The following is an 18,657-nucleotide window of genomic DNA, read 5'->3' as shown; positions in this document are numbered from 1 at the left end:
AGGAATAACATTCAGTGTTGCACTGGACATAATGCAAAATCAAATACAACACAAAACGGTTAAATAAGTCATATTCATAGTAACTCATGAACATAAAAAAATTAGACCAATAAGTAAAATCTGCAATATGGAATGTTGCTGAGGATGTAGGGAAATGGGCATTCAAACATTGGCAGAAATATAAATAAAGAGGAAGAGTTCATTTTAGACGTTAAATTTAGACGTGTACTCCAAGGCCAAGGAGAAGGTTTGGTGGGTAAAGGTGCCTGCCACCAAGCCTGATGACCAGAGTTTGATCTCCAAGACTGACTTGGGGGAAAGACAACTAACTCTCACAAGTTGTCCTCTGACCTCAAACTACACACTGTGGCACACTTGTGCACACACACACACAAAGTGAATGTGGTGGTTTGGATGAGAATGACCCCCAGCTTGCTGAACCGTTTGGGAAGTGGTGACACTAAGTGTCACTGGGAGTGGGCTCTGAGATTTCAAATTCTCAGTATGTCTCTCTTTGCCTCCTACTTGCAAGATGTGCTCTAGGCTGTTCCTGCCACCACGCCTTTGCTCCACCATCACGGCCTCTGACCCTCGGAGACCTAAGCTTTCTTTTAGGAGTTGCCTTGGTCAAGGTGTTTTATCACAGCAATAGACTAGAACAGTAAATAAATTTTAATTTTTAAAAAGAAAAAAAATATAAAAAATATTCTAAAAGGAGATAAGCACTTTTTTGATCTTCTATAAATGGACACCAATGAGATCTCTTAAAATGCTAGCATCTGCAGGGATATACATCAAAGTGTTAGCAGTACTGAAGGAAGTCCTGTGGGGAATGGGGATTTCTACCTTTAACCCGACTCTAAGCTGTCAACTGTTAACAGCATACATTACTTGTGTACAGGAAGAAAGGGGTCTGCCCTAGAGCATTACGTCCATCCGTGTCTTTCCTACACTGCTAACTCCTTCAGTTGTGTTTTCAGACCTAGGACTCACAAACCATTTTTCCCGAAGCCCTGGAGGGGTTGGGTATCCCCTTCCCACTGCAGTCTCCCGTCTCCACTTCCTTCCCTCTGCCCATCTCTTCACCTGGGCAGCGTCAGGACACTTTGACAGGCTACACCAGGACGCTCGTTCCCTGACAGCTGTGCCCCTCCACGGCACAACAAAACCCCTGCTCCGTCCCTGGGGTGCAGTGAGAACGGGAGTCAGAGGGAGGGGCGAAAGCACGCGTGTTTTAGACACCGCTTCAGACTCAACTCCACTTCGAAAACCAATCGGCCAGTACTAATAGAGCAGATGAGCAACTATGTTCCAAATGTGATGGGTTTATTTCACTCTGATGCAAAACCAAAGACTTCACTACAGCAGAGATCGCTAGAACCAAAGGTCATGGAAAAGTGGAGTGGGACATGCAGGACGTGATGGACAAACTGGGGAGTCAGATCATTTCTTTAACACGACACTACGTTGTTGCTGAGGAACATATTTAAATTAACACTGCAGAACTCAACTGAAATGTGGCACAAACATGACAATCTCCAGGCATGCCTTCAAGGACCTCTCTTAGGATGGATTTGTAATCTCTAGACTTCAGTGTGGGAAGGATTACAATTCTTTGGAAGAATAAAAAGTTCACACTTTTGAAATTTCACAGAATTTTAAGGCCAAAACATAGTGGGTTCACTTCTCTTCACTTCCAGGGATAAATGATGTTCTACTCAAAACCACATTAAGCTTCCAGTTCAAATCCCAATCCAACCTTGTGACCTCCTGCATTGAAGTTCTTTCCATCTATTAAAGCTGACAGGGTCAGTTTGACTCCTAGGAAGAAGAAATTACCACATTATTTGCAGTCAGAATGGTACTTGGACTTAAATATTCTAGAAATAATGGATCTGAGTCAACGGCATGGAGTATGGGCAGGCCTAAGCTATGTCTGGTCTGCTTACCTGTGCTGAGCAGGGCACAAGGAAGAAAAACCATTTGGAGTTCAAGATTAAGAATAATGGGAAGTGGGGGTGGAGGGTGGAGAACCTGGAGAGATGGCTCAGTGGTTAAGAGCACTGACTACTCTTTCAGAGGACCCAGGTTTGATTCCCGGCACCCACATGGCAGCTCACAACTGTCTGTAACTCCAGGATTCAACACCCTCACAGACATACATACAGACAAAACACCAATTTAAAAAACAGAAGAATGAGGGACGAGCCAACTTCAAAGGCTGTGACGAAAGCATAGTTAGAAATATACACCAGAAGCACTTGTTCCTCTTCCCTTCACCTGCGTGACTAGCAATTACAGAGGCCTGATCAACCATGGGGATTATCTAAGTTTCTCCTTTTGTATTCATTTTCTTTTTGTAACTTTCTACTCTGACCCTCCACTAATTTATTCTTTTTTACATACCTGGTCGGAGGGTCTGCGTATAACCCAGTCCAATTAAACTGGCATTATTTACTTTGGCCTATGATTAAGAGAAGAAAGTAAAAGCAATTAGAAAACAACTTCACATCATTCCAATACAAAAACTGCTTCATGCACAAGGTTTCTAAAGGTAAAAGCACACTGGAGCTTAATCTAGAATTATTAAAACTTAAAAAAAAAATTTAATTTTTTAAGAAGTCAACGGGACTGATAGGAATTGTGGGTAATATGAAAATGTATGTTTTAAAGTTCTTAAACAGATTTTCAAGCACATTGTGAGCAAGCATCTCTACGTACTGAATTTTGTTGTTCTGAGAGTCTCACTAAGTAGTCCTGACTACCCTGGAACTATGTAAACCAGACTATCTTTGAACTCACAGAGATCTGCCAGCCTCTGCCTCCCAAGTGCTGGGAATAAAGGTGTGCAGCACCATGCCTGGTTTGTACTGAATTCTTGAAGATGCCAATTCCCAACCTCTGCCAGTGATTACAGCATGAACTCTGCTGTCATAAAACCAGGTCTGAATTCATATTTCGACACTACTGTCTACTATGACACTGACCTAGTTTCCAGGTTGTCTGTAAAACAGGGATGAGGCTATCTCTCTCCACCACACAGAACAGTGAGGAGAATTACATGGAATTTACATGTAAAGCCTTATATGCAGAGCTCAACTAAGACTATATTGAGGCCAAAGGTCCGACAACAGCCAACAGGGGAGAAATTAGGACTAGAACCCCCATTTCCTGCCTTAGACATAATGACCTTTCCAGTACATGAGTGAGGTCATGAGGTTAACGAAGCACATGCAAACTGTAACGGCACTACAGCACGCATTTACAGCTGGGAGCCAATCCAGCAGCACATTCTTACAGATAGAGAAGTTTTACAATCCAGCTTATATTTAGCAGCGATGCCAAAACGAGTGTTGTTGCTGCCAGCTGTCCATGCCAGGTTTATTGACGTTTCAATCTTCTCATTAACTTTCTGATAGATAGAGCCTCCAAATTCAGTACCATCATTCCTGTTTTCACGGTGTAAAAACAACAACAACAAAAAAAACATAAAGTTTGAATCATTGACTATTAAGACATGGAAACAAATTCTACAACTATCTAAACATAGATTCAACTGTGCAACTTTGGAGTCTAGCAAAATTCTAGTACAAATTACTATTAAACAAGAAATAAAACCAACCTATGAAATATCCTAGAGCCTAATTAAAGTACAGTAGCACCTGATTTATTTACTTGACTCTTCTACATAATATAAATTTCTTAAGACACAATTCACCTATGTTCAAAAGCAGATACCTCAGGTAAGTATATAGTCTATAGGTATCTTTTATGGAATTTAGAAACTATAACCTATAACCCCTCTTTTATAGGCTTTAGGTCCATAAAGACTGTGGAAAGAGAGGTAAAACTATAGGAATAAAGACAATACTAGCTTTTACAATCTGTTACCCAGAGTGAGAAAACACTTTCCACACAATATCCAGGAGCACTGCTCCAGATCGAAACCCATGGCTCTTTGAAGCATACCATGGTTTCCTAATAAGAGTGTTCTGATACCATTGTCTATATCAGAGTATCCCACGAAGAGCAATACCTCAGAAACACACAGCTCATTCCTGCCTATAATCCCAGCACTGGAAAGTACTAGCAGATCAGGAGTTAAGGTCAGCCAATGCTACATAGTGAGTTTGAGGTTAGGCTGATCTACATGAGATCCTGTCTTAAAACACCAAAAAGCTAAATATATTAGAAGTCAAGTTCAGGCTGATTCAGCCAACACTGAAATCCAGGATTATTTTGAGATCCCTATTATTTCTGAATCCAGTGGAGGGAGTAACTAGGTTCTAACCAAAGATGCATGAAAATCTCCACAAAGAATTACCAAAGAAGTTCCAGGACACTCAAATTATTTGGTGATTGTTCTTAAGTGTTCCAAACATCTGCTTCCAGATAAAGTCAAAATAAGTGAAAAGTAACAGTGAAGTGTATATATGCTCTGGGCTGTCCCCATTCAGTGGTTCATTTACAGATTCTAAAACATCCCAAAGTTTGGGGTAAAAGCTGACAGCAACAACTAAGAGCAGCACATCACGATGTACTCAGTCCATGAACTTCCTAACAATGAATGCACTGCTAACTATGAAAATGTACAGCAGGACTGGTATCCACCAAGCAATTTTAACTTCTAATCACTTTTAACCTTCTTATCATGTAACAGCTACTACCTCTCAGGGGAACAGCACTTGCACTAAAGACAATTATAAACACTCACACATGAGTATGCAGTTGGAAGTCTGCAGCCTTGTAACCAAGAGCAAAATTATTCTGAGACAATTTGGATTTGGCTGTGTCAAAACTCATCTGATAGCCAGCAAGCCAACCTTCAAAGGCCAACACAGCCCAGCCATAGATGGTCGGTCCAGAAAAATCTATATCAATGTTACTGCCAATACTAAAACAATCACGTTTAAATGAGGCCTTTAATTTCCCGCTCTTCTTTCTGTAAAAACAAACAATACAATAAAAACAATGTGAGTCTACTATTTCCAGTGAACTGTAATGTAAGACCTTCTCTAAAGGTTAATATTGTTTTCACAGATGACATAATATATGGAAAAATGTTTCAAATGACTTAGCTCTACAAATACATCTCTGTTAGGATTAAACTATATGTCAACAGTTATGATGGTACACTCCTTTAATACTGGCACCTGAGAAATAGAGGCAGGTGGATCTCTGTGAGTTCCAGGAGAGCCAGAGCTACACAAAGAAACTCTGCTCAAAAAAGAAAAAAAAATAAATAAATAAAATAAAATAAAACAAAGAAATGTTTATGTATTCCTCACCATGAGTTGAAATAATAGAAGTATTTTATGATTAATCTCACAAAGGCATGAATAAATCACTAGTTAACAGACATGAAAATTGTTTTGACGTTCTGCTGCACAGCAGCGTCACTACGCATAAAGTACTATATATTTCAAAAACAATGCAAGGGTTTTAAATTTGCTTTCCACTCAAAGAAATGATAGATGCTTAATGAGATAGATACACTTACCCTAGTTGATTAATGTATACACATATTCAAACATTATATATTACCCCACAGATATATACAATTGTGTCAAAAAATAAAGTCCATAAGTACATAAGTAGTAAATTATTTCACTGCCAAAACAATAATCTGAAGATACATATAAATATATATACAAATTTTTATATATAAATATACACAGAGACACATGAGAAATAAAGTATCTTTAAATATTTTCAAGTTACAAAAGTAACATCAAAACACATTACTAACCTACTAGTAGTATTCTACTAAAATACACTTATTTGTTGTTTGTTGTAGACAAGGTCTCAATAAGAAGGCCCGGTTATCCTGGAACTTGCAGAGATCCACCTGCCTGTCTCCAGAATGCTGGGACTAAAAGTGTGTACCAACATATCCAGGAGAAATATATTTTCAATAACAATGCTGAATATTCAGAATTAGTTCTGAATAACCTTTGTCTATTAGTTCCAAATAGTCCTCATAAGGCTTTTAAGAGAATATTTGTTCTAAAAATAATTAAAGCACGTGAAGAAAGGACAGACCCATTGTATGTCTAAGAATAAATTCCTCTTTGCATTTATCTAGCACCTCTGCCTTCAGATAGCAGAAACCAGGTGGAACAGATAAGTGATGTAATGGGGAAGCAGACTAAGCCTAGAGGACTTCCCAGGCTCAGAAATTAAGATAGCTGCACAACCTCTCACCCTGGTCCCTTACAATCAGTGGATTACACTCTTGCCATACCCATTAGTCTTTCAACAGATAGAACTATGGTCTCAGACCTTCCAATTCCCAAGCTAGATGTGCCTGTTTAAACTTCCTTACTGACAATGTTATGCTGCCTTGAGGAGCTCTTCTTTAAAGACATGCAAAAGTATTCTAGCATTGCTAAAACAAGTTCCCCGTTTCTCCCTGCCCCTACAGTTCCCATTTTACATTTCCAATGCTAAAGCTCTAGGCCTTCAAAAAGAAATCCGAAAAAAAATGGGTTTGGATAATTACCCTGTGTTTGGTACAAATATGGTATCAAGAGTCAGTTTCAACCCTTCCGCCAACTGTAAAACAAAAATTTGTCAATTAACAATTAATTTTCTATTCTTTAACTAAAAAAAGCCAATTCTAAAGCTCCCTCCCACTTTCTCTTTAATAATGAAGTCATTAAAGAAAACCAGATAGTAAATTATATAATAAATTACCTCCCCCATCTTTTCTTTCTTCCTTTTTTCCAAGACAGGGTTTCTCTGTATAGCCCTGGCTATCCTGGGACTCCCTCTGTAGACTAGGTCAGCCTTGAACTCAAAGATCCACCTGCCCCTCCCCACCCACAGCGCTGGGATTAAAGGCATTCACTACCACTCTCCGGCTCTTATGTCCTACCTTTCTTCATCCCCTTAACTCCCGCCCTTCAAGCCCTCCCCTCCTCCTGGTTCCCTTCTCAAAATATAAATTAAGCTGGTTATGGTAGCATGTCCCTATAATCTGAGCTACTCAGGAGGCCGAGGCAGAACACCTTAAGCCCAAAAGTTTACAACCAGCCGGAATGACATAATGAGGACCCCATCTCAAACATTTTAAAAAGGTGCCAGGCATTGTTACACATGCCTTTAATCCCAGCACATGGGAGACAGAGGCAGGTGGATCTCTGTGAGTTTGAGACCAGCCTGGTCTACAAAGGTAGTCGCAGGACAGCCAGGGCTATGCAGAGAAACCCCATCGCAAAAAAAAAAAAAAAAAAAAAAAAAAAAAAAAAATTTAAAAGGTTAAAATGTATAGGACAAATCCTGATACATTAAATAACATAAATTATTGTCAAAAAAGAATTACTCCAATGTAACAAAATAATCTTGCTATTCTCTTGAAATAACTATAAGATAACCTGAGACTTAACAAACCAACTTCTTTAGCTGTACCTCTTTATATGTGCCAATACACATAGATGTACCTTGAGAACCCAGCTGGGAATGGGGCACACTCTTGTAAGTCCTGCACAGGCAGGAAAATCAGGAGTTCAAGGTCAACCTCAGCTACAAAGGAAGTTTTGAGGCCAGCTTAGATTACATGAGATCCATTCTCCAAAAGAAAAATGTAGTGCCCTGTACACAGTGAGTATCTAACAAAAATCAGCTACTTGGTTTTCTCCTTGAAAACATTAAAAAAAATTAGCAACATTCCTGGGCAGCTAATTTTGCAAAGATTACAAAAGTAAACTGAATTACCAAGAGAGTCTGTCCTACTTGGGAGAGGATTACTGTGTGACACAATTAACTAATCAGAACAAAGACGCAGTGTGCATTTCCAGAAATGTCAAAACACGCCAAGAAAAGCAATAAAAAAGAGAAAATATGGTAGAAGACATTGTAAAAATCCCACTCAGATTACACTTGGAGTTTGTCCAATTTTTAAAAGATTTTATTAGTTTTAATCATGTGTATTTGTGTGTGCTTGTGTGGGAGTATACACACATGGGTGCAGGGCTTGTGGGGCCAGAGGTATTAGATCCCCTGAAGCTGGAGTTATAGGTGGTTGTGAGCCCCCGACAAGACTCTGGGAACTGAACTCAGGTCTGTGGAAGAGCAGCAGGTGCTCTTAACAGCTAGGCCATCTCTCCAGTCCCAGTTATGCTCATTTGATATGAAAGAGCTATGAAACCTACAAATAGCGTCCACTGCTTTTTCTTACCTTATTCTCCCAAGAGATCTCTGTCCCAAGAGTGTTGTCTGTGTTCCACTTTTGGGTGAAGGTGAGTCCGTAGTCACAGACCTTATACTTGGTCTCTAGGTTGCCTGATGCTTTCCCTGTATCAGTATAAGCATGACCTGAAGTAGAAAATTCCTGGTAAACAAGAGAAAATAATGATTTTAAGATTATCCCACCAAACAGATTTTCACCATTCATTTCAGAAAACAGTGTTCAGTGCATTAGACACCACTATAATTTCCTTTCTACCACAACCCTACCCTTCAACAATGTACCTCCTGCTTTCTTTCTGTTTCTAACCAGGTTTAGAAATTTAGATTATTCCTCCCTTATTGATATTTACTAGTCCATACATTCCTTTTTAATGGTCATATTAAATTCTTAACTTTAAAAGAAAGATATCTCTGCTAGAAATAAATGCCTTTATTAAAAAGGCAAAAATACTGAATTTTGAAGAATTTCACTTTCATGGCCTAAGATAACTATCAATTCTCTATAATACTTGTCAAACAGTAAATTTAAAGGTGCTTAAAAATCTATAAACAATACCTCCCACATTCTCTGTTTATAGTCAACAGTTTAGTATTTTGTGACTGGGATGTGGAGGTAAGGAAGGGGTGCGAGGGTGAGGGTGAGGAAGGGGTGCTGGGAATGGGGTGCATGGTGGGGGTAGGGAGGGAGTGCTGGGAATGGAACCCAAGGCCCTGCCCACATCTCTATCACTAAACCTCAATCTATTGTTTTATCTATGACTTATTTTTACTTTATGTGTATATATGAGTGCCTACATGTATGTATGTGTACTATGTGCATGCCTGGTGGTCATCAAGACCAGAAAGGGGATTGGACTCACTGGAACTAAAGTTACAGGCAGTTGTGTACTGCATGTGGGCATGAGGAACCAAACCTGGGTCCTCTGCAAGGACAGCAAGTACTTTTAACTGCCAAGCCATCTCTCCAGCCCCAACTACTGTTTTTTAGAAAGGTATTTCCATGGTCTTGTGAAGGAGCTTAATGGGAAAGTGCTTGCCTAGTGTGCTCAAGGCCCTGGGTTCCATTCCAGCACTGCAAAAGAAAAAATATGTTTAAAATAAAATTGATCATTTTCAACTATATACTGACACAGCATTATGTATATTTACATGTTGTGAAATATGAATACTTCAGCCACAAAACTCTATCTGTAAAACTTTCACCCTAAACTCTTTCAAACAACATCAAAATTATCTACCCATTTTCACAGTAAAACAGAATTTAAAATACCCTCTTTCCTCCCTCTCCACCTGGCCTACCTGCTAAAGTACAAAATAATCACTATGAATGCCGTAAGTATATCTCCTCCCAACTTAAATGTCCTTTCCACCATATTAGCAAGCAATTAGGAAAAGACCTTCTTCTAAGGGTAAACAAATGGTCAATAGCTGTCACTGACAATCTGTCACTGTCAAGAAAGAAACTTACTGCCTGATCCTGTTTCAAGGAGTATTTCTGAAATCTGGCCAGCGGCAGTGAAAGGTTACCCTTCGTAAACAGTTCTGTTTCACTGTCGACAACATGAATCCTCCCTTTAGCCCTAACTCAAGATCTAGACAGAAGAAACCACTGGGAAGCTATGATGTTTATTACACTACACAGAAAGCTTCCAAAATGAAAACTATGTCCACTTAGGGCAAGGCCTTAAAAACAATACAGCATAAGCCATGTTAATTCCTTAAGTTGCTTTTAATAATAAATCTAACTGTCTCATACTGTAATTTTTAGATTTACTTTTCAAAAATGACAAATACAGCAAATGTAAATATCTTGGCGTCATTCCACATCTTCCTTCCATCTCTTAGTCTGAAGCTTTCTCTATGGAGAATCTAAAGGACCAGAAGCACAAATTCAAAGGGAAGCTACAGCCGTTCTAAGCTGAAGTCCAGACACTGCCTCAGCTTGGGTCTAATTGGACAGTTGGGTCGAGTGAGTATGAAATCCATTCACAACAGGAAAATGGCATCTTCAGCTATGCATTTAATGCTATGGCATCTTCAGCTATGCATTTAATGCTATGGCATCTTCAGCTATGCATTTAATGCTAGAAAGCAGCACAGAGAGAGGTCCTGTGAGACAGAACCTGAGAAATGCACAAAGAGGATGAAATGTATTCTAAATGAGACAAAAGCAGCCACAGAGCAAGCACACAAGGTTCTTTCTCACCATCTGATGCACATCGCCACCGCAGCAGCATGGAAGGGAGAGAAAGGGATAGTTAACTTTTCCAATACAGTCCGAACTTCTGAAAATTCCACTTCAATAGAACCATATGCACACTAGCCTCCTTAGCAAGGTAGGTCACACATACATTCATTCATTCATTCATGACCAAGAAACCCAGGGAAAGTGACAGGACAAACCACAGTTGTACAGAGTTCAATGCAAAATATCATACGAACTGCACACACCTTTCATCCTTCTAATAAACAATTATATTCATAAATAAAACCTGCATGGGTTTGAATAAGCAAGCACCAATTAAAGATGTAGCCTGTAAAACTAAATAAGAGACTAAGGTGAATTAAAAGTTCCCCTGGGTGATAGTCAATGTTGTAGAGCTTGGCTAGCATGCACAAGGCCCTGAGTACTCAGCACCAAAAAAAAGGAAGGAAGGAAGAAAAGAAAAAGTTAACCCACTAGACTCAGTGGCACAGGCCTGCCATCTGTCACCTAGAAGGCTGAGGGAGGAGGGTTGAAAGTTCAAGGCCTGTCTTGGATACAAGGTGTGTTCAAGGACAAAACTGGTACTTAGTAAGACCCTGCTCAAAAAACAAAACAAAACAACAAAAAAATAGAAGTAGGGGGTCTAGGGATGTAATTCACTGGTAGAGCACTTTCCTTGCAAGCACAAGACCCTAGGTTCAATATGCAGTACCGGAGGAAAAATAGTTAATCTATTTGCTGAGATTTATTGAATATCTGGTTAATGAAGTTTTGAAAAATATGTCAACACCTTGACTTCCAATAAAAAAGATTGGGCTGGGTGGAGGCGGCAGCACACGCCTTTAATCCCAGCACTTGGAAGGCAGAACCAGGCAGATCACTGTGAGTTCGAGGCCAGCCTGGTCTACAGAGTGAGTTCCCAGACAGGTTCCAAAGCTACACAGAGAAACTATGGGGGGGGGGGGGGGTCGGTGGGTGGATTGGAAGAGAAACAGTTAAAAAACAAAAAATAGGAGCTGGAGAGATGGCTCAGTGGCTAAGAGCACTGGCTGCTCTTCCAATGGACTATATGGTTTGAGTCCCAGCACCCACAAGGTGACTCACAACTGTCTGTAACTCCAGTTCCAAGGGATCTGACTCCTTCTTCTGGCTTCCTTAGGCACCAGGCACACATGTGGTGCAGACATACATGCAGGCAAAATGCCCACACACATAAAATAAATTAATTCACTTCTAAAAACATAAAATAATCTCATATATGCACACATATAAAAATACATTATATTTCTATATTTTGCATAAGTCCATAATGAAAACACAGATTAAAATTAACTTATTTTGAGAAAATAAATAAAACTTGTATGACCCATTGGTTTCAGTACTCATACATATTTATGAAAGTATAAATGATAGTATAAATATGATAGAAGTCAAAAATACACACTTTGTTTCACCTAAGGGTAGGATACCTAATACTCTAATGAAGACACACAAAGAATCCCCTGCCAAAGTTAACATAATTGTCTACAGGCTTCACAGGCTCAATGAACTCAGAGAAGGGCAAAGCTGTGGGGTACCAAGAGGATGCTGTTTTACACAACAGTAAACAATTATTTTAAAATCAGTTCCCTTAAATTAACATGCTTTACCTATTAAAAATATATTAGGTACTCACCACTCCACTACAAGACTTGGTTCTCAGATCTATTTTGACCATGCCAAACCCTAGAAACATTAAAAAACAAAGCAATATACAAAATTTAACTTTCGCTCCAGTTTTTAACTTAAAAAATATGAATATAATACATTATACATCCCATATGGAAAATACATGGTATTCTCATCAGATAAGAATTCGAAAAGAAACTGAATTATAACAAAAGAAGTATAAATTCTAAAGGCCCTAAAAATGAATAAACTCATACTTTTAAAATATATAAATGTATAAGTATGTATGAAATGTGTAAAAATGAATAAACCCATACCTTTTTAAAAAATGCACTATTTTACATACTAAAATTACTCAAAAATCTATGCTGTTGTGTATATATACGTATGTGCACATGTATATTTACACGTGTGTGTGCATGTGTGTATATGTCTCGAAAAAACAAACAAACAAACAAAAAATTCCCATGTATAAGTGCTGGAGAGATGGCTCAGAGGTTAAGAGCACTGACTATTCTTCCAGAGGTCCTGAGTTCATGAGTTCAATTTCCAGCAACCACATGGTGGCTCACAACCATCTATAATGAGATCTGGTGCCCTCTTCCAGCTTGCAGGAATATATGCAAGCAGAACACTGTAAACATAATAAAAAAATTTAAAAAAAAAAGCATTATATTTGCCAGGCCAGCCTGGTCTACACAGCAAGTTCCAAGCCAGCTAGGGCTATACAGTGAGACCCTGTCTCAAGGAGAAAAAAAAATTATACAGAGAGGCGATGATCACTTTAATCATACAGAACTAGTGAAATAAGCATAAATATTATGGGTGGATGCTACTTCATATTACAAATATTGGATACATTTATGCGTGTGTGTGTGTGTGTGTGTGTGTGTGTGTGTGTGTGTGTGTATAATAACTGCTCTTAATGTTTGTAAAGGAGCCTAATGAATAAAAGATAAGAGGCTATTAATAGCTCTTAGTATTTGTGATGTAGATTAATGGTCACTTACTCTTATTTTACTAACAGAGTATCTTACACACTTTACCAACTGAGTTATTCCCCAGCCTACAAAGCAAAAAGTTTAAGGATCTGTAAAAACATGCAACTAAATCCTCAGAACTCATCACTAATCCTGACCCAACATAAAGATTTACCATTGCATACTTACCATACCCTTTGTTAAAGACATCCTTGGCAGCCTTTCCTAGGTCACAGTAAGTTGGTGTGTTACACATATCTTAAAAATAAAGACAAGAGAGTAGCCATTTAGTATGTTCACTCCTAACTCTTCTTTCGTCCTGAAAAGACATTTTTCTTCCTTTGCATCACTAACACTAATACTCTAATGTAACTAAAATTCAAAGAAGGTATTCGGCTCCTCAGACTAGAAAATAAGAGTTTCCTCATGAGATTCAGAGTTTCTTTTTTACTGTATTTCAAAGAAAACAAAGTTCTTGCAGGTTTTGTTCAACGGTTTAATCTTTTCTGTATACGTATTTGAGTGGCGGGTACACATTTGTGCAGGCACACATGCATATGTCTTGTTCCTCAGGTGCCATTCATGATTTTTGTTTGTTTTTTGTTTTTTCAAGACAGGGTTTCTCTGTGTAGTTTTGGAGCCTGCCCTGGATCTCACTCTGTAGAGTAGGCTGGCCTCAAACCCACAGAGATCTGCCTGGCTCTGCCTCCCAAATACTGGGATTGAAGGCGTGCACCACCACCGACTGGCTACAGTCATGATTTTTTGGGACAGGGTCTATCTATCACTGGTCTGTAACTGAGCTATCTAGCTAGGCAGAGCCCCAAGGTCCTTCTGCCTGTCTCCACCTCCCCAAGCCTGGGATTACAAACACACACCACTATGCTTGGCCTTTTCAAATGGGTTTTGGAAATCAAACTCAGATCCTCATGATTGTGTACTTTACCAACTGAACTGTTCCCCAGATCACAAAGGGAAATTTTTAGGGAAATGTAAAAACATTAGATTAAATCCTCGGGGTTGAGGTGTGAGGGCCTAGGTTCAATCCCAATTCCACACCCCACAGGAAAAAAAAAAGTATGCCGGCGCATGTCTCTAATCTCAGCCCAGCTGTTAAAGCAGAATAGAACAAGCCCAAGGACAGTCTAAGAAACTTTTGGAAACTCTGTCTCAAAAAAAAAAAAAGGGAGAGGGGAAGGTTTAGAAACTTTCAAGGTTTTCATATTTTGCTGCTCTGAAATTCAGTTTCTAAAAGAGACCTGATGGCTCAAGCCTGCACTCCCAGTTACTGAGGAGGCTGAAGCAGGAGGATCACAGATTTAAGCCCATCCTGGGCCACAGAACGAGTTCAAGGCTGGCCTAGGCAACTTAGTGAAACTCCAAGTCAAAGACAAGAATGAAAAATTAAAAAGAGAACATCAGTAACAATAGAACATCTGCCTAGCACAGAGGCGCCCTGGTTCAATGCGGAACTACAGCCACACTAAAAAAAGCTTCCCCGGGACTGGAGAGATAGCTCACCAGTTAAGAACACTAGCTGTTTTTCCAAAGACCAGAGGTTCAATTCCCAGCATCCACATGGCATCTCACATCATCTTTCCAGTTCCAGGGGACATGGTGCCCTTTTATGGCTTCTACATGCACAGCACACATGTGGTGCACAGACATGTATGCAGGCAAAACATTCATACACATAAAACCATAAAAAAGTGAAAGTAATTTCTTAAATGCTTTGAAGCTGGGTGTGGTGGTACATGCCTTTAATCTCAGTTCTCAGGAGGTAGAGAAAAACAGTGAGTTCGAGGCCAGCCCTGTCTACAGAGGGTTCCAGTCCAATAAGAACATAGTGAAATCCTGTCTCAAAACAAAACTTAAAAATAAAGTAAGAAGGCTTCAAGAGACTGAACCAGGTGCCTCAAAAGACTACAACAGGTGGACTTCAAATCCAAAGTCAGTCTGGGCTATAAGATCCTATTTTAAAAAACAAACAAACAAAAAACACCTACTAACAGGGTGGGTGGGTGGCGGTGGTGCTCACCTTTAATCCCCCAGCACTTGGGAGGCAGAGGCAGGCAGATCTCTGTGAGCTTGAGGCCAGCCTGGTCTACAGATCGAGATCCAGGACAGGCACCAAAACTACATGGAGAAACCCTATCTCCAAAACAAACAAACAAACAACCCACCTACTAAGGCTGGAGTGTCTCAGCAGTTAAGAGCACATGTCAGGCAGCCCATAACCACCTACAACTCCAGTTCTAGAGGATCCGACACCTTCTTCTAGCCCCTACAAGCATGCGCACACACTTGACATACACACATACAAACACACACTATAAATACAAATATTTTTAAATCTACTAAATTACATATACTCTTCCAGAATATAGTCTTTCCCGAAGCTTTTTTTAAAAATATTATAATTTTACCATTAACCAGAAAGAGAATAGAATCCATCTGTAGTAACCTGCTTAGCAAAAATAGGTGTGAATTTTGAAATTAAAACCTTTGAAAACCTAAGGTGCTTTGACTTTGTATCTTGCCTACTCATTATTCATCCAGCTTTTGTAAAAAGCCACTAAGACCCTCATACTGAAATCTCAGTGAATATACCCTCCATCAACCTCTGCACAGCAAACCCCTGAAGCAGTTTCTGCTGTCTCCCTGTTAAAGACTCAAAAGCTGAGCTTCAGGAACCATGGAACTACCTCAAATAAGCCCATTAGCAAGATTTTATGATTCCAGAAAATTCCAGAGTACCAGGCAGTTTCCAGACATGTCCCACCTGGGGGCCACATGCAGCCAAAGATAGCAATGAATGTGGCCCACTACTACAAAAACGTAAACATTAAAACATGAGATTTAGGGCTGGTGAGACAGAGTTAGGGCACTAACTGCCAAGACTCATGACCTGAGTTCTGTCCCTCACACCTACATGGTGGAAGGAGAACCAACTCCCACACGTTGTCCTCCAACTTCCACAATCAGGCAGTGGTGTGAACACATCTACACACACAATTCTCTAATTTGGGACCGGTAAGATGCCTGAATAAGTAAAGGTCTTTGCCACCAAACCTAACAATCTGATTCTGACGGCAGAGCACACATGGTGGATAGAATGAACTCCCCCAAGTCATCCTCTGACCATCACACATGGAAGAAGCAAAAGCATGCATAAGCATGTGTGTGTGCGCGCACAGGCACACACACTATACATATATAATATATATATATCATACATAGGCTGGGCATGGTGACACAGGACTTCAACCCCAGTACTCAGAAGGCAGAGACAGACACAATCTGCAAGTTTGAAGCAAGGCAGGGGTGCTACACAGTGAAACACTGTATCAAAAAAAGGGGGGGTTGTTTTTGATTTGTTTGTAAGTTGCCTGCATGGTTGTTGAACATGACTTTTATAGATGACAAAGTTGTTGAGCATGAATTTTGCAGATGAAGTTGGGTAACCACGTCAGCAGGTTGAACACATCTGCAAATTACATCACTATGCCTGAACTATGGACACTTCACAAATCCTTCAACTAAATAACCTACATATTTATACTAAGTCCATCTCTTAATCTGAATTTCTGCTAGGCTTTTACTATAACTAACAGGGACTTAGTTTATAGCCCAGGCTAGGATTATAGTTATGTGCCACCATATTCAGCATGACTCTTTCCTAACCGAGAATTCATTTAAAAATTGTGCCTGTCAAATACACACACTGTGACATAAAATTACGAGGAAAGAACATACCAAAAAATCATATATAAAGTCAGGGCAGGACAGATGTCTCAGTTGGCAAAATGTCTGTCACACAAGGCATGAGGAACTGAGTATGAATCGCCAGGGACCCACACAGGATTCGAGTAGGGACAAGGCAGAGACAGGAGGGACCCTGGAGCCCACTGATTAGCCAGCCTAGCCAAATAGATGAGCTCTCAGCTCAGGGGAAAGACCTTTTCTCAAAAAAAAAAAAAAAGAGAGCAATTAAGGAATGTACCCGATATTAACTACTGGACTCCGCATGCACACATGTGCACACAAACATGTACATACACCACATAAACAAGTCCATACACACCCAAAAAATTAAAAAGAAAAAGGGGGAGGCTTATGAGTAAGACACTTTTCTTACATAGATAAGGCCACGAGTTCTTCTATCTGAGGCCCAACCAAAAGGAAAAGTTAAATAGTCAAGGCAAACAGTGGTGTTAGTGTTCTGCGTCACTCTATAATAAAATTGTGCTCTATGCTACAGCGTTTAGAGTCCACTATGAGGGTAATTTGACAGTTCCGGTAGTGATGTAAATTGCTTGCCATAATTCTGGGAGGGAGGTATAGAAATGCAGGTCTCACATATTCAGACAGAAACGTTTACGGTTTTAGGTCTTCATACTGATCGGGGGAAAATACACTAAAATGGTCAAAATGCCTAAGTGCTAATCACAAGCTTTTAGCCTTTTGATTGACTGTTTCTCAAAATCATCCCTTTGCAAAAGTCAAGCGGCTAACTGAACTCGTCGATGCCGAAACCGTCCTTTATTCGGGCCCACGATTCTGATGGGAAATGCACTGCTGGTATGATCAAGCAAAAATCGAGAAAACACAGAGCCTCCATATTTCTCGAAAGAGTGAAGCTACCACCTCGCATTCCTATTAGCTCTACAAAACAGATAATGCACCATGCCCCGAGGCTGCATTCGACCCCCGAGAGGAAAACAAAAGGCACTAACTAGATACTACAGCTTCTCTTTTGTTCCTTGTTTCTGCTTTTTAAGATGCATGAAGAGCATCCTCACTTCGGCCGTCGGGAGTGCAAGGCACGCCTGACAGATGCTGGGCACGTCAGAGAGGGAGGTGAGGGCGAGGTTGGGGGTGTAGGTTTGGGGTTCCAGAGCTCGTCCTCTCTAGAAACCGCCCTCCTTCCAGCCTGGCCCCGGGCAGAACGCCAGTGCGCACGCCGGGCGCGGCGGAAGGTCGCGGCCCAGGGAGGCGACTCCCGCCCTCGGGCGGCCAGCAAGGTTCGGGGCAGCCGGAGTTTTCCCCGGCTCGCCTCGCCCTACGCCGGCGTCCCTCAGCTTCTCCTCCGCGGCCTCGGCTCGTCAGGCCCGCCGGCCCTCCGCCCACCCGGCCCGTGGCAGCGGCCGCCTCACCTACAACCCGAGGGTGGGCCCGGCCCGCTCCACCAAGGCAACGCTGAAGGTCTTCTCGCACCAACGCCGTCTGCGCCTGCGCGACCTCGCTCCCCGCCGCGCCTGCGCGCCCGTCGCCCCGGAGCGCGAGTGCGCGCGGGGCCGCGCCTGAGCCCCGGCGCGCAGGGGGCGGCGGGGGACGCCTCCGCCAACTGTCCGGCCTCGCGTGCGCGTGCGCAGGAGCTCCCTACTCCCCCCCACCCCCGCCCCTCCCGCCCCGCCCCGCCCCTCACCGCCCCGCCCCGCCCGGCAGGCGGGTGGCCGGCGGGGGTTGAGGACAGGGACACAAAGCGCTGGGAGGACCTGAGCGCTGTGCCCCCGGAGGCGTGGGCTCTCGCGAGAACGTGCCCGCAGCCGTGGCTACTGTTGCCTGGAAGGGGCGCGGGCCGGGCGCGAGCGGAGGGCGGAAAGGGGCGGG

At 41.4% G+C, this 18,657-nt stretch overlaps 1 protein-coding gene across 3 annotated transcripts; it reads right to left on the bottom strand.

Annotated features, from left to right (window-relative positions):
• Positions 1–1,305: 1,305 nt before the first annotated feature.
• On the bottom strand, positions 1,306–18,333 carry Vdac3 (voltage dependent anion channel 3). 3 transcript variants are annotated; one of them, XM_006982997.4, is made up of 9 exons: positions 18,201–18,333; positions 13,234–13,302; positions 12,072–12,121; positions 8,180–8,332; positions 6,503–6,555; positions 4,715–4,942; positions 3,299–3,449; positions 2,407–2,464; positions 1,306–1,821 (listed from the first exon to the last, which is right to left on the bottom strand). In XM_006982997.4, the coding sequence occupies exons 2-9, from the start codon at positions 13,298–13,300 to the stop codon at positions 1,730–1,732; spliced, it is 852 nt and encodes a 283-aa protein (XP_006983059.1). In that variant the 5' UTR covers positions 13,301–13,302; positions 18,201–18,333; the 3' UTR covers positions 1,306–1,729. The 3 variants fall into 3 exon arrangements, with proteins under 3 accessions (XP_006983059.1, XP_042118412.1, XP_076409758.1); XM_042262478.2 differs by lacking the exon at positions 18,201–18,333 and adding an exon at positions 17,781–18,041; XM_076553643.1 differs by having other exon boundaries at positions 1,639–1,821; positions 2,403–2,464.
• Positions 18,334–18,657: the final 324 nt, after the last annotated feature.

This window comes from Peromyscus maniculatus, chromosome 17 (assembly GCF_049852395.1).
Source record: "Peromyscus maniculatus bairdii isolate BWxNUB_F1_BW_parent chromosome 17, HU_Pman_BW_mat_3.1, whole genome shotgun sequence".
NCBI lineage: Eukaryota > Metazoa > Chordata > Mammalia > Rodentia > Cricetidae > Peromyscus > Peromyscus maniculatus.
This window is presented reverse-complemented; position numbering and strand designations above follow the sequence as displayed.